General features: G+C 36.6%; 1 protein-coding gene across 1 annotated transcript; it reads right to left on the minus strand.

Annotated features, from left to right (window-relative positions):
* Positions 1-216: 216 nt before the first annotated feature.
* atp6v0b (ATPase H+ transporting V0 subunit b) lies at positions 217-7,055 on the minus strand. Its single transcript, XM_065276590.2, has 8 exons — positions 6,790-7,055; positions 6,123-6,171; positions 5,850-5,933; positions 3,106-3,183; positions 2,870-2,939; positions 2,668-2,719; positions 2,396-2,586; positions 217-1,875 (listed from the first exon to the last, which is right to left on the minus strand). Exons 1-8 carry the CDS (start codon positions 6,857-6,859, stop codon positions 1,849-1,851), a joined length of 621 nt encoding a protein of 206 aa, XP_065132662.1. The 5' UTR covers positions 6,860-7,055; the 3' UTR covers positions 217-1,848.
* Positions 7,056-22,449: the final 15,394 nt, after the last annotated feature.

The following is a 22,449-nucleotide window of genomic DNA, read 5'->3' on the forward strand; positions in this document are numbered from 1 at the left end:
CATCTTTTCCCAGTTTTCATGTGACATGTTCTTTTAGTAAGGCATGTTTGTTAAAACTAGTTATATTTCCTCATTAAATTTCGATCTAGTCCTGGCTTAAGCTAATCCCTTTACGGGAAACCACCCCTTTAAGTATTTAAAATGTATATATAACACAAATAATAAATTACCAGATTACATAAAAATGTTGTTGCCTAAAAATGAATTGCATTGAACTGGCTTTAAACATTTCATTTATTTCTTCAAGGACAATAATGAAGAGGATTCAACTGTTCACATCAAAACAATGGAATCACATTAACATCAAAAACAGGTTTGAGATCATCTTTACCATAGGACTCCTGACCCACTACACTACAAATACACACACCTAATCCAGGCAGGTCCTGTCTGTAATGTTCCTTTCAAATCAGTGCGTACCACCAAAAGTTGACATTAAAACCCAGGTACAGTTTGGAATGTTTCAAAATAAACATATGAACAAAACATGAAGAAATCCAGCACACCACCGTCCCAGTGTAAAACTATAAACCAGACTGGTCACCAGATTGGGAGCTATTCACAAGACCATAGTGCTATAGAGGTGGGGTGTATGATTTGACAATAAAGAATGAAACTATGGACATTAAAGCTAAGTTCTTGATTCTGAAAAGCGTTTACTTAAGGGTTAGTAAGTTTGTACTTCATCTGGGTCAATCCCATTTTAATTTAAGTGAAAATACACTGCTGTGAGGGATAAACATGCAGTCTGTTATACTGTCATGTGTCTTGCTGGATGTCCATTCCCTAAAGCATCATCCACACAACAAATTAAATATGGCATTAACTTGACCAAGGTCTACAGCCAATCTCAATAGCTGTTAACTGTGCAATGCTGTTCTGAAAAGCAATCATGTTTTATGGACGACCTTACCAGCAAATATAATGTTGCATATCTTTCACACAGCTTAGATAAAGAGATCCTACAGTAACCATATAGTGATCTGGAGCTGAAGATAATTTTTGCTTTAAAAAAAAAAGAATAAATAAAAAAAATCACAAGACATGTATCTAGGCAAATACAGAATGGTTTACACACCCATGCATCACAAAAACAAACAAACAAACAACTGCTTTAGTATGTACACACATAAGATTACTATATCCTCTTATTTTAAACAAACAGAAATAAAGCAAATTTGAAATTTTACACTGGTAGAAACAAGATTATTTCTATTTGATAACTGTTGTCTTAGACACAGCATTTACTTGAATTCAGTTTTCAGAGACTGAAAACAAGTCAAGCACACTGGATAGATACATCAGGTGCTGTTCACGCTTTTTCAAGCACTTCTTGCATACAGGAATCAAGAGAATACTAAACGACTTACAGCCATTCAATGCAAATGACCACACGATTGCAATTTTCACTTTGTCTGTACTGTACTAAACAATCACAACGTACAATATCGAATTTGTGATTACAAACATAATACCCTATATTTCGAAACAGACCCCAAAACTTTGGTTCTTCGGTGGTTTGTTCTATATTATTTGGACTATACTTTTATAACAAATAAAATATATTTTATTAAAAGATCAAGAATGATTGATATAACGGTCATCATGGATGAATGAGCAAAGACATTTTTTCCATATATTTACTTGCAGAGATATCTTTCCAAACTACGTGTGACTGTTCCATGCACTCTTTTTAAGACAAATTGGTGCACATACAATATTTGAATCTTCAGAAAATGATGGTTTAAAAACAGACACAAAGAAAAATACATTTAAATAATTTACTATGTATTTACACCCTCAGTTTGCACCGAAACAGCATCTTTGATCCGTAGGTCTTGTTGTCATTTAATCTCCCATTTTTACTTTCGACGTCTAAAACAAAAAGAAAAAACGTTAAACGATATACATGTCTAGAAAACAAAAAACACAAAAGGTAACACATTTAATAAAGCGTCATTTTGTATTTGCAGAATCCATTTGCATTTTTTTCTTTTTAACAGGAGTTACTCTTTAAAACGTGGCTCAATATTCTTTATCTGAATTCAACCAGGCACATCAGATCAATTTACAGCATGCGAGTGAAATATTGTGATGAAATATTTATCTCTGCAATTACATTTGCTGTCCAAGATCATTTTTCTGCTTCACATCTTGTGATCTATGTCGATGCGTACCCAGTATTAAAATATTTAAAAATATAACCATTTGAAAAAAGCAGAAAAAAAATATTTAGACAAGAAATGCACTTGCAATTATATAATCACCCATATGTTCTCTTTTAGATGCATTACAGGATGCTTTATTCTTGTGAATCAAGGCCACATATAATATGCATACATGTCAATTTACGGCAATAGTAGAAACATCTCGGTTTATATAGAAAAATACTTGCCTGCAAAATGGCTACTATCACTCCAAACAGACCAATGGCACTGCCGAAAATTTCGACGATGAGAATCTTGACAAAAAGGCTGGCGTTCTGAGCATCAGCAAGGGCGGCTCCACTGCCCACGATGCCAACACAGATGCCACAGAAGAGGTTTGAGAAGCCAACAGTGAGGCCGGCACCAAACATAGAGTAACCTGCAAGTGCAACCTCAGACTGTTATCCAATTTCACTTCGTTGCTGGCAGAAGCAAATGAAAACTGCACAAAAATAGGTACCTGCTTGGTAGTTTCTTGCACCAATAGTCTCTGGAGTTGTACCAATGAAGTTCTTAATGTTGTGAGAAATAGAAAAATAATTGTTATAAATATATGGTGATACAAAACTATCACAAGCATAAATACTGACATCATGTTTCTAAACACAAAAATTCATAATATAAGCTATTACTGTGCTAAAAAAGCCTGATTTTCAACTTACCTCTGCCATATTGCTAATGACAATTGCCATGATGATCCCGTAAATGGCAACAGCTTCACAAAAGATAATACTAGAGAAAAAGTACATTTAGAATTGTCAACCATAAGTTTGAAATGATCCATTAAAACATGACTAGTAAAACAAGAATAATAAAATGCAATCCATATATTCATGTCATTTTGGAACTGACTTCACCTAGCATTTAAACAGTATCAAGTTCAATACACTGCATGTACCTGACAAGATTTTTGGTCTTGATTCTTGGGGCTTTGACTCCTCCACCAAGAATGCTGGATCCAGTGATGTAAATCCCCCTGCAAATCAGACAGCAATAATAACTTTACTTTCCACCCATCACATAGGTAAGACTGTTGAGACTGAACATTGCATTTCTATTACATGTGAACATTTAATAAAAACGAATTATTGAAATGAGACCGAAATGTAATGTTTGTCCAAAATAAAAACAATATGAGTGTTCCTCTGTTTATTTGCAATTGCAATGCCATTGTTACTGGTTTAATTCCCAATGAAAACTAACTGAGAAAATGTATAGGTTGGACAAAAGTCTCCACTTAACACAAAGTTAAAAATAGCACAGCAAGCAAAAAAATGATATTATTTAGGGACCTATTTAGTACTGCAGAAGAGTCAAAACGCTTCATTGTACAGCAGTGCAGTATAATGTGAAATGATCCGTTTCTTCAAGACCATTATGTAACATAAGCCCTTTTCACACAGACATTCCGGAAAATACACGGAAAATGCATCCTGGATTTTTCTGGGATCGTTTGATTTTTTTGTTCATTCACACTGGCAATGATTTGCCGGCATCTGCAAGGTCCCGGAAAGACACGTGACCTGTAAAGTCCTGCACTATCTTCTAAGCAGCGTCTAAAGTTTACATATTATTTATTATTTCTGTTTTGTTTATGTTTGCTGACATTTCACATCGTGAATGTTGTAAATCCCTCATTTTAAAGAGTTGAACCAACTTCATGTTGCCATGACACGCGCGTCCTCACTACGGCACGTGCGGCATTGTTTATACGTCTCATTTATCATTTCCTGAGACCTACTTCAATCTAGTTTGCGACATTTCTCGTCGTGAATGTTAATCTCTCGTTTTAAAGAGCTGAACCATAACATAACTTTTGTTGCGACACCCCCATTTTGGCATTGTTTTGGCTTCTTGTTCACAAAGAGGGTTTTCCATGTATCTTACTAGGTTCTCTTTCCGGCAACGATCACAGAAGATTTACGGGACATGTTTGTGTTCACACAGATGCTTGTCTGGCAATTTTACAAGTATTTTCTGGGACCAAGGTCTGTGTGAATGGGGTAATACTGTTACACATGCGTTTTCTCTTATAGCTGTTTACTTTCTCTTAAGATATAATGGCCGCGTTTATGAGGATACTTGCAAAACCCGGGAATGTTGACGCATGTGTGTATTAAAGGTGCAGTGTGTAATTTTTAGAAAGATCTTTTGACAGAAATGCAAAATAATATACAAAACTATATTATCAGGGGTGTATAAAGACCTTTCATAATGAACCGTTATGTGTTTATTGCCTTAGAGCAAGACCTTTTTATCTACATACACCGAGGGTCCCCTTACATGGAAGTCGCCATTTTGTGCTGCCATTTTTAACAGAAGCCTTAAAGGACAATTTTTTTGCTAAGTATGACATGTTTGTCCTTCTCTGTGTTTCAAAAGCGAGGGGTGAGCCGTGGACTAAGCGGTTGGTTGCAATTCGCAACCTCACCACTAGATGCCGCTAAAATTTACACACTGCACCTTTAAGGCTAATACAGTGGCAAAAATTCTCACAAGCACAACAAGAAGCGGATGCGCGGCTTGCACGTTTCTTTCAAACAGAAACAACGCGCACATATAGCACTGTTGTTTGTTTTTCAACGGCTTAAATCACTTAATTTAAAACTGCGGTGCCTAAATACGTGTACAAATGTTAAGCTTTTGTCACCACACGTGCAGCAACTAGACGTGGGCGCGTAACCTCGAATGAGAAAATACTACGAGTTAAGTGTGTGCGCTCAGCACCGACTGCTTAACTCTTTCACCGCCAGCATTTTTAAAAAAAGTTGCCAGCCAGCGCCAGCGTTTTTCATGATTTTCACCAAAGTTTAATGCCTTCCAAAAAATGTTCTTCTTTAAATATATAAACATACAATATACCAAAGGAAAGAACAGACCCTCTGCTTTCAAACAAAAAAAACCGTTTCATCCTACCTTTAGTGGTTCTTTTGCAATAAGCTTTTGAATATGGGTAGGTTTTTGCAAAAACACCATATTTTGAGCAAAAAGCAGAGATAATTCCATTTTTGTGACGGACTTTTCATACAGATCCCATTCAGAGCGTTCTCTAAAACAGACACGGACATGCAGCAGCTTGCCATAGGGCAATACTTCCGGTTTTAAAAAGTTGCGGAGTTTAAATAATAGCGGTATTGCGGAAAGACGGAAAATCTCGTCATTGGCGGGGAAGCGTTTTCTCTTAATTAACGAGATATCTCGTTCAATGGCAGTGAAAGAGTTAAACTGCAATCAACTCCGATTCACTCAGGTCCTGTAAGCACCGTATACATTTTTAAACTATGCTAGATGAAGTTAAAACATGGAGACACAAATATGAAGCAAAACATTTTTTACTACAAAGTCAAATTGTGTTTGTTTGTTCCTTTTACAACCTTTCAAGGGCCTTAATTTTTTTACTACCACGCGGACACCCTGATTAAGTGCATGTGTGCAACCTAGTGCAAACAGTGCCCGACAAAGGACACTGTAAAGACAGTGCAACAACAATACAATACACTACACTACACGACATATGCATAAAATAGCTCTAACCAGTACATGGAAAATTATATATAATGAAATGTCAAAATTTCCCATGTTCTCTCTGAGCGGTCATCTTTTGCAAGACAAAAAAAAAGAGGAAATGGAAAGTAAGCTCACCATGCAGCTCCAACAACCGATAGAGAAATGGCCAGGCCAATTCCAAGACTAGCCCACATAAAGGGAGAAGTCTCTGTTAAAAACCTGTCAAATAAAACATTCATTATTTTAAAGCAATTCATATAAAATCAGGCCTCTGAATATAATAATATCATAAATGAAAGACAAATGTATTTATAAGAAATAAACATAAGCATATTTAGTAAAAAAAAAACACATTTCAATGTGACCCTCAGGGGAGTCAAAATATATATATTGAGACTGAACGCATACCATGCCACATCAAATCGAAATCCAAGATCAAAAATTGTATAGCAAGTACCTGCAAAGACAACAAATCATTGGATAAGTAAAGTTTAATATATAATCATAATAAAATCAAATCAAAGTTTGCATGGTGATAAAGGATCATGGAAGAGATGTGTTAAAGCTCACAGTCATGTGAGAAACATGTTCCTCATTTGGTCACGGGTTTTTAACTCTACCTACAAACTAACCATAAAGTCCACATTATAGGGTACCACATAGGGAAACATTGGTGTAATTGTTGTTGCTTTCCTGTGACAGAATGCGTCGAGAAAATCAAATGATAAACACCAGACAGACATTTACACTCCATATGTTGATGTATTCCCATCACAGCAGTTGACAGCTTTCAAATGGTTTGCAATCTCAATAAAACTACTCCCCACATGACCAATGCTTGTTACAAAAATAAAGCAATATCCTTATTTAATAGCGTCGTGAAGTAATGTTTGAATGATTTCTTGACGCTGCAGTGCTAATCCATGAAAGCTAATGCTAGCTAAAAGCACTATACGGCTAAATGTGAATGAGAAAACGAGAATAAACGAAGAATAGCAACATACATACCATGTAAAGACAAATATTCATGCGTGTAATTTATGTGGAAATAGCAGTGTCTCTCAGTAGTACATACCGACGATCAGGATGGTCGTCCAGAAGGCCAGAGTGACCCCGGTATATAAAATCGCGTGCCCGTTCATCATCCAGTCCAGCAACAACGCCAGTTTTACTATCTAATGCTTCTCACACAAACAAACCTAAAGCGGTCGTGTGATATACTGTTAAACTGTTGTATTCTGAAAATGAACTAATTCCCGTAAACCCTTCGAAACGGTGACGGCTGGAGATCCTGCATCCATCAGAGGAGAAGCAGTCGTCAGCTGATCATGTGACTCGCTCGAGCTGTGCACGTGACCTACAGACGTCACTCTTCCGTTAGTGACCGCGCAAGCTGATCTCCGGTCAAAAAAAAAAAAAAAAAAGCTGATCTCCGGTCAGCTCGTTGACTTTCGTTTAGGTAGTAGTACTAGTAGTACTGAATAGTTAGATAATAAAACAATCGTTAATAGGATGTTGTTGTTGTTGTTTGTGTAATTCAATTTGTAACTTACAGCATTGCTTTACCAACGCAAGTGTTTAGCTAATGCTTCTTACACAAATAAACCTTAAGCTGTTGTGTAATTTAGACAAAACCGTCTGGACAAATGCATGAATGTAAACGTGTTATTTTTTCAACGGGCTATAAAAGAAAATATAGCAAATTTTAATTAATATTTTCTTTCGTTTTGTGTAGTTCATCTGTCAAACAGACGATGGCAGTAAATCCACGAAATGGCTTTATTGGGATGGTACAAAGAGAAGCCTTTACCAAAGCAGTAAAATAAATCTACCAATTTAAAACAAAAATGAGGGCATCTTCTCATTTGATGTTATGGTCCTATGTTACTTGTTTTTATTTCTGGGGAAAAACTTGCCTTTTGCCTTTATGGAAAAGGTAAAACAAAAATCAAAATTAGCATACTGTAACTTAGTCCCCCTCAAGCCATCCTATGACTCATCCTATTTCTAAACTTACACTATCAGAAATGTCCTAGCTTCATAATGGTAAAAATCGTTTACAGTGCAATGTGAAAGTTTGTCCTTTTTGTCTGTTAAAGGTAAAGCATTATGGGTTAGTAAACTGAGAAAACATTTCCCTAATTTGTGTAAAACGTGGACATGTTGTAAACAAATGCTGTTTTGTTTTCGCATCGATTTTGTGCAGTGTTGACACAGTTTGCCTTCTTTTGTATTCAGGTCTGTCTGCGTGTGCCTGTCTAAATATTAAGGGTCGCGAACGTGGTCAGGCATTTTTTTAGTGTCGGGTCACAGTGCTCAGGTAGTCTGGCAATTTATATTTTCAGTGTAGCGATAGAGACAGATAACAGATCCTTGTTAAAATTCACTTTGTTGCTTCTATTGCTCTCTCTGTTATTTTTGTTTGGGGGTTTAGCTGAATATGTTTTGGAGTCATACAAATCTAAATTCAGACAATCATAAGGGGGAAACCATTAAACCTCACATAAATAAAATATAAAATCTTCCAGAAGTGGCATTTTTCAAAATATTTATTACTATACCATTGTGTACAGCCTTCATAAAGTGAATTTTGGGAGATTGTACTCAATTTTGTAAAATCACGCATGTAGCCTAATGTTTTCTCTGCACTGTCATGTTGGATGTGTTTAATACAGACACCATGGGAGTCTTATTTTCAGCATTTGTGGCACTGCTGCACTTCACACCAATTTATTCTCTTCACCTGCATGTACCTGAGAAATTCATCATCTAAAGCAGAATCAATGGAGGTTTGGCAAAGTTTGGTCGCACACACACACACATTCTGGTTTCCATGTTTTGTGGGGACATTCCATAGACATAATGCATTTTATACCATACAAACTGTATATTCCATTCCCTGTACCTACCCCATTCCCTAACCCCAACCATCACAAAAACCCTTCTCCTACTTCACATTTTCAAGAAACATTTTGTTTGATTTATAAGCTTGTTTCCTCATGGCGACATCAAAATGTCCCCACAAGGTCACAAAAAAACTGGTATTCCTATCTTTGTGGGGACAGTTGGTCCCCACAATTACCAGGTAAACACACACACACACACGCACGCGCGCGCGCACGCACGCACACACACACACACACACACACAGTAATTACAGATTAATTATATAGTATTGTAACTGATGGTAATTTCACTGTTTAAAAGGCTGCACAACAAAATAAGGAATCATAGGTCAGTGACTCCAATCATTTTTGATTGTGTATTTATTTTTGTAATGCAAATTAAACAGAAGTAGACTTGTTCTCTAATGTACTGTATAGCTGGACAATCAATTCGCATACTGGATACCAGTCAGTACTAAAATATGTAGCTTTAAAGAGTAACTAAACCCTAAACCAACTTTTTTAGTTAATGATCTTTAAGAATGGGGCTTTATTAGTGCTGTTCATTGATTTGAGTAACTTTTTTGACATTTGGGTATGAAGTGTTTTAATGCTCCAATGGTGCAGCCCTCTTCAGTTTGAACGGTGGCTATACTGCAGTTGAATTTTCCTGTTGGATGTTGCGGTACTGTGTGATGTAACCGGTACGACCCTACACTCAAAAAAATTATTAATTGGATTAACTCAATAAAATTGTGAGCAGGATTTCCATCCAATATGAATGTGTACCCCTAACTCATAAAAAACTGCTTTACACAATTAAAATATATTGAGTTGGTCCAACTCAATTTAAAGTAAATGGCAATACTCAATTAGTTGCCTCAACTCAATTTATTGTAGTCTGAATAACTCAATTTAGCGTAATTTGAATAACTCAATGTAGTGTAGTCTGAAGAACTCAATTCTTTTATTTTATATATAACGTTTTTATATCATACTAATTAGCATAAGCACATGTTAGCATGCTTATAATACTTTGGATGAGCATTTGAGAAGAGACTGATCTCCAAACAGGCATCAACACTGTTAATGCTCATTGAGAGAAATATGTCACATCCACAACCTAACCACAAGCGCCACTCTTCTGCACGATGGTAACCAAACAATTTTAAAAAATATAACACAAACGCTTCTAAATCAATAAGATAAACGGACATTTAACACTATTAAGTCTTTCTCTTTACCTAAAAATGCATAAAATAACACTTAATTTAAAAAATGACTCTCCAAAAGCAGTTGCATGCAAAGCATGCTGGGAAATTCTTTTTCCAGAACTAATTGTGTTAACGCAATTAAAAAGAAATCAATACATTATTGTACATATTTATTTTGTGTTATAGTAATTAAATATATATACTTATTGCTCTAAATGAGGTATTTTACATTTATTGAACACAATTTTAATGTGTCATGTCTAAGAAGGCCTTGAATAATTTTTTTGAGTGTACATAAGCAGGTTCAAGTTCACCACACCCTTGTTACGATCTCACCACACACTTGGTACGAGCTCAGTTCGTCCACTCTATCTCTGTTGGGGTCTGCCCACTTTTCTTGCATTTTTCAAATATTGCCAGTGGGTGGAGTCAGGCTCTTACCAGGGGTTTAGTTACTTCTTAAAGGTGCCAAAGAATGCATTAAAATATGTTAAATTATTATCTGATGTCGGAACAGCAAATAACAAGCATTTCAGCCCCTCCAGCTGTCTTTGAGAAGGGTGCGTTACATTGGACTGATTCACACAAACAAATGCCCAGTTCAATCAGATCGGGAAGCTTGAACAACTAACAGAAATTTTTTGTGGCCGACCTCAGTGTCAAAGCTAAAAAGAAGAAGACATTTTGATCCAGTAGGTCCACACCATTTATCCTTATCCCTCTTCGATCCCCAGTATGATCGTAATTCCTTACGGAAACAACATGGCTTTGAAAAGTATTGGCTTACTAAAGAACAAATCTTTACATTCTTTCACCAACAAAATGGACTTAAACCATCACCTATTGACTTCATACTCGTTTAAAGACAATAGCATTCTGAATGACATCTCTGTGTTATGAAATTGCTCAAATCACACACAGTTATTAACAAATGAATGAATGCATGCATGATATGGTAACAGTATGCTGTCATGTTTATACTTTTTACACTCAGGACAATGTCAGTGGTATTTTGGAAATGGTTTGGTAAGTGGAAAATGCATAGGTGAAATTTTAAAGACAAAGATAAACTCTGTACTTTATGCTATGCAAATGAATTCCTCACAGTGAATAAAAGTGGGCCACATTCTTCTGACATCAACAGCCAATCACAGTCCTGCAACTGAAAAAGCGTCAATATGCAAACTCCTTATCTGAAAGTTATAAAAGTACTTTTATTTCAGACATTCCTTATTCTGTCTCCCTTCTGCGTGCTAGAGATTGTAACAGGGCAAACCCCATGCTTCCGAGTCTCTGTCCCTGTGCTAAGAGACTGACGCAGAGCATCCAAGTTCGGCCATGTGCTCAGAGACTTAAAACATGACAATCTCCCATTGTTCGGAATCTCCAGGCTGGGTGCTAAAGACTAAAAGAGCACCCAGCTTCTGAGTAGAGACACCAAAAGATCACCAAAGAACCAAGTTTCTGAATCTCTCCTTGAGATTTTACCGCTCCTTGTTCTTAGTTTGACAACAGAGACTAACCCAGATCGACCACCAGTTCTGAATTTCTGGCCTGTGTGTACAGAGACTAAGCCGATCACATGTTCCAAGCTTCACATCCAAAAAGGCAATAATCCACGTCTGCTACAAATGGAAAGCTCAGAAAAGCAAACCATCACTTCACGGGACCTGCGTGTTCCAGATTGTTAAGGACCTTCTGCAATGGTTTCAGGACCACATCTGCGTGTTCCAGATTGCTAGGATCCTCTCGGTGCTTCAGGAGATCAGCATTTCACAACACTTCGTGTTCAAGGCTGCTTTAGCTGGTGCCCCGAGTTAAAGGAGGGAGTGGTCATCTGACACAATGTGCAATTCACCTTTAGTGGCTTTACGATTAGGGTTATATCACCGCCTGCTGGTGTGGCATGCTCTTGACAGCGCGTGATTGCATGTGTGCTAGCATATAGCATTAACTAGCATTTAGCGCTAACTCAGCAGTCACAACTTTGTTTTTAGCATTGTAACAACATTGTACTTCATTTAATGTGTAATTTAATGTTGAGGGAATACATCTCCACTGTAACATCACAGTTGGCGTTATGTTGAGATTGGGCTGTTTTCCAGCTGTCTTTTGCATGCACCAGGTTTACAAAAGAAGGAGGAAACAATAGTGTTTGAGGCTTGCCATATGTCATTACCATGTACAGAGCTGTATTATTCATCTATGCCTACAGTTTTACATTCTACGGCACCGTTAAATATTTTAAGTCCCTTTGCATTTTCGTATTGTTTTTAAGCTAATAAAATAACGTTCTTTGTTGTTGGTTTAGAATTTTTTGATTGTTCTGTTTTGGGCAACCCATACATATGAAATGAAAATAATAACCAAAGAAATCTATGTTTTTTCACCATGTCCTGCACAACCAATGCACCACCACACCAATGACTCTTAAAGGTGCCCTATGTAGATTTTAGCGGCATCGAGCGGTGCGACATTTTCAATTGTGTACGTGTGGTCTAAGTTGGTTTAACGTTTTTGCAAACATTAAGAATAAATTTTTGTATGAAACGTTTTTGTTGATTCATGATTTGTTAGTTAAAACGTCCAAACGCATATTTCCCAAACAAATTTGTGTGTACGCATGCTTTGCTCACATTGCTCAGCACATTGCTCAGTGGGATGCTTAAAATGATGTTTGAAAGGGAAAGTGGTTGTCATTGTTGACACATGAGTATCCTCTACTGCCTGATATAGTGACTTTAAAGCTTTAATGAAATTAGATGTAACAACAGATACAATGATAGCAGTGATTCCACAGTTGTGATCAATAGTCAGTTAACTTGCTTGATATAATTTAAAATATCCACAAGTATTGATATTCTATTATCAGATTATCAGTGCAGCCTGGCCTCCTTAAAGAAAAGGTATGACATAAAATATTCTAATAATTTAAAATTAGAATCACACAAATCATATTAAAGGGGACATTTCACAAAATACTGTATGTGAAGTTTTACCATCTAGATCATTTATTATAGCATGTTTAAATTGCCACTTTGTAGGTGTGGGCAAAAATGTGGCGTTCTTGAATGTGCCTTTTTCAAATGCCAATGAGCTAATGAAGACATTGACATTGAAACTAAATTGTGCCGTCAATTATTTACTCTCTCTCTCTCTCTCTCTGCAATAAATGTCAGGGGTGGGAGAAAAATGCATCGTAATGCAGACGTGGCCGATTCACAAATGTCAAAAAATCGAATCTTAAAAGTTAATTTACAAAAAGTTCTGACATCATAATGGGAGCCAAATGTTTGCAGAGAATGGTTTACCAAAACTAAGTTACTGGGTTGATCATTTTTCACATTTTCTAGGCTGATAGAAGCACTGGGGACCCAATTATACCACTTTAATGGAAAAAGTCAGATTTTCATGATATGTCTCCTTTAAATTATATGTAGAAGCCTGCTGTTTGTAAGTAGCCTTATTTTTCTAAGCTTTAATTACACTGAATTTACGATGAATGAATGTATTTTATAAAATGTTATAAATCTGGGGCCCCCATGGCACCATCCAACGGCCCCTAGTTTGAGAACCACTGCTGTACATCATTACAATATTCTTGTGACAATTTACGCATTTGAATTCAAGCCATGATATTCAGTAACTTTATCGTAACATCAGCTCCAACCAGTTCCCAAAAGATTCAATTTGTCCTACTGACGGTCGCTGAGCCATCTCCTACCTAATCATTTTAAAACATTACATAGCTAGATTGGGAACGAGAGACAATTTGAATGAAATATCTTTCTAGGTTAAGTGAGGGAAATTGAAGAGCAAACAACATTGTTACCAAATCAATATCCTAAGTGTGTTTTATTCATTCAAAGCACATCTCCACAGCTAAAACCCAGAGAGCAAAAAGCTTTTCAGCTTTAGTAAATGGAAGTTAATGAGTGTCAAGGCCGCAAGGCGTACGCGACTGAGGGGATAGCAAAAGTCACAAAACAAGGGTGCATCCGAGAGCACATGATGTATGATAATTTTAAATTCACTCTGCTGAAAAGAACATATGTCCAATATCAGCTGGCCCGAAGCGGCAGATTACTAATAGTCTGGACGATGCAAATCTGACGTTCAAGGGACTAACTAATGATGTACTGCTGCGATGTGCCTTATCTCTGTGTTCTGTACAGACGACGGATTCAGCCAAGTCAGGGCATAATAGTGTCAAGAGATGCGGTCCTACAATCTTCCATATTGGATTAATTAAAATAAACGTCCCGCTGATGATCAGCTTTAATTAAAGTGGGCACACGAGTGCTTTATTAATACTCCTAAACGCTTTTTTATCACATTTTTATAATGGGTTTTTAGGAATGAATTTGGAACACGTGAGGCATCGTGATGTGTGAGCAGAATGAGATTTTGATTGCACACGAATTTCAAGGACACATAAAAATTGTCTTTTTATCTCAAACTGCGAAACGCTCTCCCAAAGAATTTCAACCAAGATTATCATCTGCATTTTGACACATCCTTGAATGAAAACTCGGGCGGCCTTCCAGTTCTTTCCAGTTTTGTTTTCATGCCAAAGAGAACCAGCTTAACCACCTCATTACGGCAGACATAGACATATTCTTGCTGTGTTACAGGTAAACAGAGCCAGCCCCGCTGTCTCGTGTTGCTTCCTAACTGAAAGGTTGGGGATTTAGCTTGGACCCAGCTGGAGAGCTTCTGTACAATGATCACAGTCCACATAACCCAGAGCTCCCTGCAATTATTTTACTATCGCTTGAGGAATAAATCATCTGCACGACAGCCAGTAACTTCAACTAGAGCCGTGGTTTGCGGTTTAATACTTGCAACAGCTGAATAAATCGAGTATACTGAGAGAGAATGATTGTTTTAATAGCACTATTTATCATATGCCCACTCATTGCTTTCTCAAACAAGACAATGCAGATCATGCCATCAGTTTCTGAAATTACACTGAACATCATCTGCTGTTCTCCGAAAGCAATGATTGTCGAAGAATTTATTTATTGCTAAAGAAATGCACATTCCCCATACAGTTAGATCAATATACAAAATGCGATCAGATCTGCTATTTTAATGAAGTAACATCAAAGGGATCAAGTAGGCGCATCAGGCTTCCCTTGTGTTTGTGTACGGTACTCCATATCAATCTTTAGATTCTGAGTCGCCCTTTAATGTTAAATTTCGAGTAACACATTTCTGCAGGGAGTGCGAAGAGGAAAAATCTTAACAAGCACAAAGAAAATGTTGGCTGAATCAAATTAGCTTTGTTGTGGACAGCAAGGGTTCATTACTAGTACTGATTTATGAGAAGAAATCAGATGGGTAAGAGACGCATACGGTACATTTTGACAGTATGTTGGTGGAATCGTGACATATGCAATGCATGACAGGCATATAATAATATTTAATTGTAAAAACATGAGCACGAAGCATATGAATCAGTCCATGTGTCTATTGAACTAAAAGTGGCATAAGGGCTCCGGTTAATCAGGTTTTTTTTTTAAGAAGAAGAAAAGAGGTGCATCAATAGAAAATAATACTGTGCTATTGCGAAGTTTGCATCAATTTACTTAAACCACAGTGTTGTGCGTGCACTGTTGTGTTCGTGAACGGAAGATCACAGGTCGAATTATTATGTAAGAACAACAACGTGCTTTCGTCTAACTGTTGAATATTAGTCATTTGCAATGATTAAGCTATGCAATTGCATGATGAATGCTGAATAAGTTATTAACTGGCAGACACAACAGGTATTACATCACCGGTGCATATATAAATATATCTGGACCGTACCCAGAAGGACACATCATGCATGCAAAAATGATTGTATTGTATTCTGCATTACTGCAATATACTTTGAATCCTTACATGCTATACCCTATATGACTGCAAATATAAAAGGCTTCAAGTACATGCTTTTAGTATAAGTAGATGATTTTCAGTCAACGTGAAGTCCATTTCGCGCGTGCAAAAATATGACCACTTTGAACATTTACAATTTACACTTTGAATCCTTTACAACCCATGGAATCAAACAGGTGTTTCTGGATATTTTTGTAAAGGAAAGAACATTACCAAAAAGGACATGTTGTGCTATCCTTTTTATGTAGTCAAGAGAAATCATTTGTTGTTTCTTTAATCCTTTATTATATTATGGATAATTGAGTTTGAGTTGGGTGTACAGTAGCTGTGGGGCTTATGAAGTATGTTGGCATGGTTACAAGCTGCAGGTCCAGAGCGTGCATCTTAACCACAATGTCCATTCTGAACTCACTGGACTGTAGTCAAATGACTGAAGGTAATTCTGACGGACGTTTGCCGTATGATTTCCACTCAGGGTTTTTAATAAAATTGCAAAGGCTTTTTCAGTATACTTTGAATATTGCAATGTTCTGCAGTTGTACCTTAAGACATGCACACTTATCTTATAGAGTCGTGGTAAATGCTTTAAATGTTTAATGTGTAATGCTGGGAAATCTTTTTATGACTGTTAAGCAACTGACGTCCATAACTTTTGCTTCTCTATCGTCATCTCCATTGGCGGATTTAGCAATTTGGGGGCCCAAGGTAAAGGTATGTATGGGGCCCCCAATCCGATCTTTAAAAGAAAACGAAAAACTTTTTTTTACTCCAATATGAAGATGAAAAGCAAAAAACACAAAAAATGTAGCACATTATAACAGTAAATGAGGGAGAAAAAATGTAAATCTGATGCTGCACAAAAACTAACATGCATCAAAGCCAATATTGTTACTAATCTTTCACATGCCCAAGACTGTGATAAAAGATCCAGTCCACAATCACTTTTCATATTGAAAATAAGTAATTGTGTGTATCTGTGTGTGTGTGTGTGTACCTGGTAATTATCACGTTGTGGGGACCAATTGTCCCCAAAAAGATAGGAATACCAGTATTTTTGTGACCTTGTGGGGACATTTTGATGTCGCCATGAGGAAACAAGCTTATAAATCAAACAGAATGATGTTTCTTGAAAATGCGAAGTATCAGAAAGTTTTCTGTGATGGTTGGGGTTAGGGTTTGGGTTAGGGGAAGGGAAAAGAATATACAGTTTGTATGGTATAAAATGCATTACGTCTATGGAATATCCCCCAAAAAACATGGAAAGGAAACCAGAATGTGTGTGTGTGTGTGTTATTTTCCCCAAATCAGTTTTGAAAAAGTTTTTGAAAAAAGAATTGGCAATTAAAGAGTAAAAAAAAAAAAAAAAAAAAATTCCTATTAAACATTTGGCAGTTTTGATCAGGACTGATGTTGATTAATAGATTTATGTACAAAAAATTGGAGCCAAATATTTATCAGATTTTTACAGCAGTTTTATTTAGTGGATGTTTTCATTACAAACATAACAAAAGGGTTGTGAATTTGCCCATGGTGTATTGCTGAGTTTTTGAAAAATTTTCAAAGCATTTTCCCAAACTGTGTGTCAAAATAAGATTTGTCACCAAAAATCATTCCATTTGCTTAAAACACAAAGAAAGTCGTGGCCAAATTAAGACTCAACAGCATCCCCTGGGTGGATGAAAAGATCCCCAAAATAGCATAAGGGTTCAATTCGGGTTTTTTTTGTAGTAACGTTATTTACTCCACCACAATTTTTTTACCAGTGTAGAGCTAGTAGTATTACATTAAAGTTTTGCGTTTATATTTATCTTGATTCGTCTTTGTTCGTGTACTTTCCCAGTCCTCCTGTCACTCTGTGTTTATCTATCGAGCCGCGCAGCATGCACCGTTATGGTCTAGTCCATTTCATTGTGAAAGAAGGGGGTGTATGTGTGTAGTAACAAATAAACATAAACTGGACATTTTAACTACTACTTGAAAGTTTCAACGTATTTTTTAAGAATATTAATACAATTTACAAGGCTTTAAAGTGTTCATGATGATAAGGGTTTTATTTTTTTATTAGGTTGGATTTCAACCAAGATTATCATCTGCATTTTGACACCTCCTTGAATGAAAACTCGGGCGGCCTTCCAGTTCTTTCCAGCACGCACCGTTACGGTCTAATCCATTACATTGTGAAAGAAGGGGGTGTATGTGTGTAATAAACATAAACTGGACATTTTAACTACTACTTGAAAGTTTCAACGTATTTTTTAAGAATGTTAATACAATTTAAAAGGCTTTGAAGTGTTCATGATGATAAGGGTTTTATTTTTTTATGAGGTTGGTTGGGGGCCCCCCAATATGACCGCTGGTAGGGGGCCCCAAGCAGCCGCCTACCTATGCCTCTATGTTAAGACCGCCTCTGGCCATCTCTGTTTGAAACATAAAATTACTTTACACACTTTTTTTAAATGTTAAAACATGTACAGTACTGTGCAAAAGTCTTAGGCCACCATCACCAGCTTTGTTGTTTTAGCAAAGTTTTAATGTCCATCCATATTTATTTTCACTATTTTTATTAAGATACAAACAGAAAATACAGGATATATGTACACAAACTAAAAACAAAACAATTTTCAAAACTAAATGTCTTCTTCAGGCATCAGTCAATATTTTGTGTGACCTCTCTTGGCACCTAACACATCTTGAGCCTTTTTGAGGAGACTGAAGTCCTGAAGTCATTTGATTAGAATTAGGATTTAATTTGATTTAGGTTTAAGAGATCCTCCAGCTGCCTGCTATTGCTTAAGTGGAAGGGGAGTTTACCCTAAATACTTGACACTTCAGCTTATACTTTAATACTGTTTTTAATAATACATACACATTTCCTGTATTTTCTGGTTGTAACCTAATGCAAAAAAAAAACGAAAATTATTATATATGATCACTAATACAACTGCAAAACCAACAAATTTAATGGTAGCATGCATAAGACTTTGCACAGTACTGTATTAAACTGTACTGTATATTGTGAATGTAAGCATCTTTTTTAGTATTTCTTTGACAAATAATGCAATGTGTACCTTTTAGAAGGATCTCTTGACAGAAATGCAATATAATATACATAACTATATTATTAGTGAGGTATAAAGACCTGACATAATGAACTTTATTGTTTTTATAACCTTAAAATGAGTCATTTTTATCTATAACCTTACATGAAATTCGTCATCTTGTTTCAACAGTAGCCCTACACAGACAAACAGCTCAACAGAGCACGTTTTATCACTACGTGGTTTCAGACGACGACAGGTTTGTTCTGTACCCAGATAGCATGCAACCATTGAAACAATGTTAAAAATCGTTGATTTGTCAATGTAAATACCATTGAATCAACATCAGGTTTGCACCCTCCATTAATATTGAAAAAATATTGACATTTCAACAAATCACCATTATTGTGATCAGTGTTTGCTTTAGTTTGGCTCTTTACTCTTGTGTTATAATGGTAAGTTTTCTTTGGCTGCTGAAGCAGTGTTTTAAAATACATCTGCTATTGCAAAGAAAACAAAGATCTAATGATAACAAGTAGTTTAATTATTGTAGATATACCTAAATGATATTAATGAAATACTGTTAAAGTTATACAAAAAATGTATTTTACAGTACTAGTTGGAAACTGTTATTTTGAGGATTACAAAAACAAATTTAAAAAGTTAAACTTAGTGAATAACAAGAGTCAAGGACCCAACTAAAGCAAACACTGATCACAATAATGATGATTTGTTGAAATCTCAAATTTTTTTCGATATTGATGGAGGGTGCAAACCTGATATTGATTCAATGCAGTTAACATTGACAAATCAACTGTTTTTAACATTGTTTCAATGGTTTGCATGCTATCTGGGTAGCTTGTCATTGCATTTTGAAATTGAGGTTGGTTGCTATTTGCACTCTCACCATAAGATGCAGCTAAAAGCACATTACAGTTTTATATAGGCTGCAAATGTTTAATGCATCATTAGTGGAGTTTGCTATGGAAAGAAGTGTGAAAATTATAAAGTGAGAAAAGGGTCTGTAAGAGTAAGACTGAACATACGTCACTACTGACGTCACTACTGACGCTATTAAGCTTCATCCTGTTATCATCAAACTTTTTACAAAATCAACACCAATCAACACTCCACATCCTGACATTGCGCAGTCCATTTACCAACAACGGTGCAGATTTAGCTTTTTAAAAAAATACTGGATTCCATCCGTTTTTCAACTCCAACAAACCCTTAAAACTGTGACTTACCACTGAGTAACCGCTGCACGATTCAGGCACTAACACGTACCCAGCAGGATTCACAATATGGCTTCTTCAACAAGCCCCATCTTCCCTCCAGAGACCGCAAGACATTTTAAATAAAGCCATTTTCATATCATTCATACTGAGAAGTGGATTGTGTGAATTTTAATTTACAATCACCATTCCCCACAGAAATCTATGTAAAAACCTTTCAGCGTGTCTAATTCATGCATCCTTATTATCAGTATTAAATGCATCACATCCCCATATCATTTTAAGCTGTAAAGAATTCTCAGTAATAAACAAAAAGATTGTGCACTCTAATAACACCATGCAGCCACCTGAAATGGCTTCAATGAAGCCTTTGTACATTTCACAAAACATATTATGGAGGATCTGCACATATTTCATCAATATCAGAAATGTGGACATCTAAAGAAGAGCTTTAATGCATGCAAATACGCTTTTAAGGTAAATTTGAAATGGCACTGATGGTACATTTCCAACCTGTTATTTTAATGCTGAAAACCTGCCTTCTCTATAATGTACATCTGCTTGTTGTTGAGTATAGCAGCTATCAGGGAGGTTGCACAACATGTTTAATGCCATTTTACCTCTAAGTTGTCGTTTATTAGGACAGATCTCTGATGTACAGTATGAGTTGCACATTTATAAGATTTGTGTGTGTTTATGTGTGCAAGCGCACATATGCATGTTGGTGATTTGTTCATGATAATGACTCTTGGATGACTCTCATATATTCACACAATCATTATGTCACAACAGTCGGAAAAAATCACTAAGCATTGAATCATCCCACCCATCGACACATGGCTGCACATGCCGTGCAGATATTCCAACAATTTGGACGCCTCATAAGAAACAGCTTGAATGAATTCGGAAGAGTAATTGCAGAGAAAAGCTTTTGCCTTGATACCACTCTAAAAAAATGCTGGGTTGTTTCAAACCAACTTTTGGGTAAAATGTTGACATTTTCAAGATTCATAAAACCAACAGTTAGGTTTGTCAATATTTTACAAAACTATGGGTTGAAACCTAGCATTTTTTAAAAAGGGGGTGGACAGATTCTCTTTTGATGTTGATATTAGGCTGTTGCTTGGGGTACTGATGTTCGCTGACAAAACTCCACAGGGTGACATACAGTACAGATGGAGGTTTGGGATAATTATTAATTATATGCGACCCTGTCTGTGAAAGGCCTGGAGCATTTCTCATCGATTTCAATCTGTGGTCTTAGTCAATATTATAGATATCAAGGTTATATTTTTACAGAAATGTTCTTTATTTGGGATGATTTTATGTAAAAAACAGTCAATCGCAAAAAATAACTTTTGCTGGGTTTCACAGGCTGGGTCACACATATGCTTAGTAATAAATGTACTTTAGCAGCGATCATCTGAGCATAACATACAGAAAAAATATGGCATTGACCAAGTTAGTGTCTTTGGATGGAGTGGTTACTAAGTGACCACATTGGTCAACCATTATACACCAATTTTCAGCCCCTTCTGATAACAAGTATGGATGCTAAATCCTACAACTTAACTTTTGACATTGAAGACAAATAAACAATGGTTAATAATCTATTTAGGCACACATGCACAAAACCTAAATAAAAAATGAAGAGCTCAGATGCAAAACAGTACCTTGGTCAAAAATATGATAATGATATTAACTGAATAATTCAATACTTTCACTTTGTCGGAGCCGATGATATAGTGGGCAGTGCTCTAACCATAGACTGTAAAAAAAGATGGACGTAGTGTCCGTGACGTCACCCATAGGTCCTTTTTGAAGCTTAAAGTAGGCGGTACCTGCCGTCGCCATCTTGGCCGCGCGTCACCGCACATCACTCGCGGATATCGGAAAATGAGTAAAGAGGTGGGACGTGGGTGAAGCTGAGGTGGCTGGTTGCTGAAACCACGCCGCCTAGCTCGACTCTAGTGAGGGCAGTGACTGTTCACCCGTCACTCAAGTGGCCACGCCCTTAATTATGCAGAACTTTAAGGCTTAATTAGTTATACAGACGAAAAACAAATTTTGTACCAGGCTGTTAACATATTATTTTCTACTGTAAAGTTGGCCATTTTAACATGGAGGTCTATGGGAATTGACTCCTTTTTGGTGCCTGCCTCTAGCGGCCAGTCGATGAATTGCAGTTTAAGTCACTTCCGTATTGGCTTCATCAGAGAGATCGGAAGGTTGCCCCTTGGCTCTAACACATAGTGCAAAACGGGTGTGCCTCATACTTCCTGAAAAGTAAAGCTTGTGGCTCTTTGATCACCCCTGGTGGCTGGCTGCAGTACAAGTCATAAACCCCGCCAAACTCTCCTTGCAAACGACAGAGGTGGGTAGAGTACCCAAAATCTGTACTCAAGTAAAAGTACAAGTACTTATACAAAAATGTACTCAAGTAAAAGTAAAAGTATCAATCTAATTATTTACTTGAGTAA

Source organism: Paramisgurnus dabryanus, chromosome 6 (genome assembly GCF_030506205.2).
Source record: "Paramisgurnus dabryanus chromosome 6, PD_genome_1.1, whole genome shotgun sequence".
Taxonomy (NCBI): Eukaryota; Metazoa; Chordata; class Actinopteri; order Cypriniformes; family Cobitidae; genus Paramisgurnus; species Paramisgurnus dabryanus.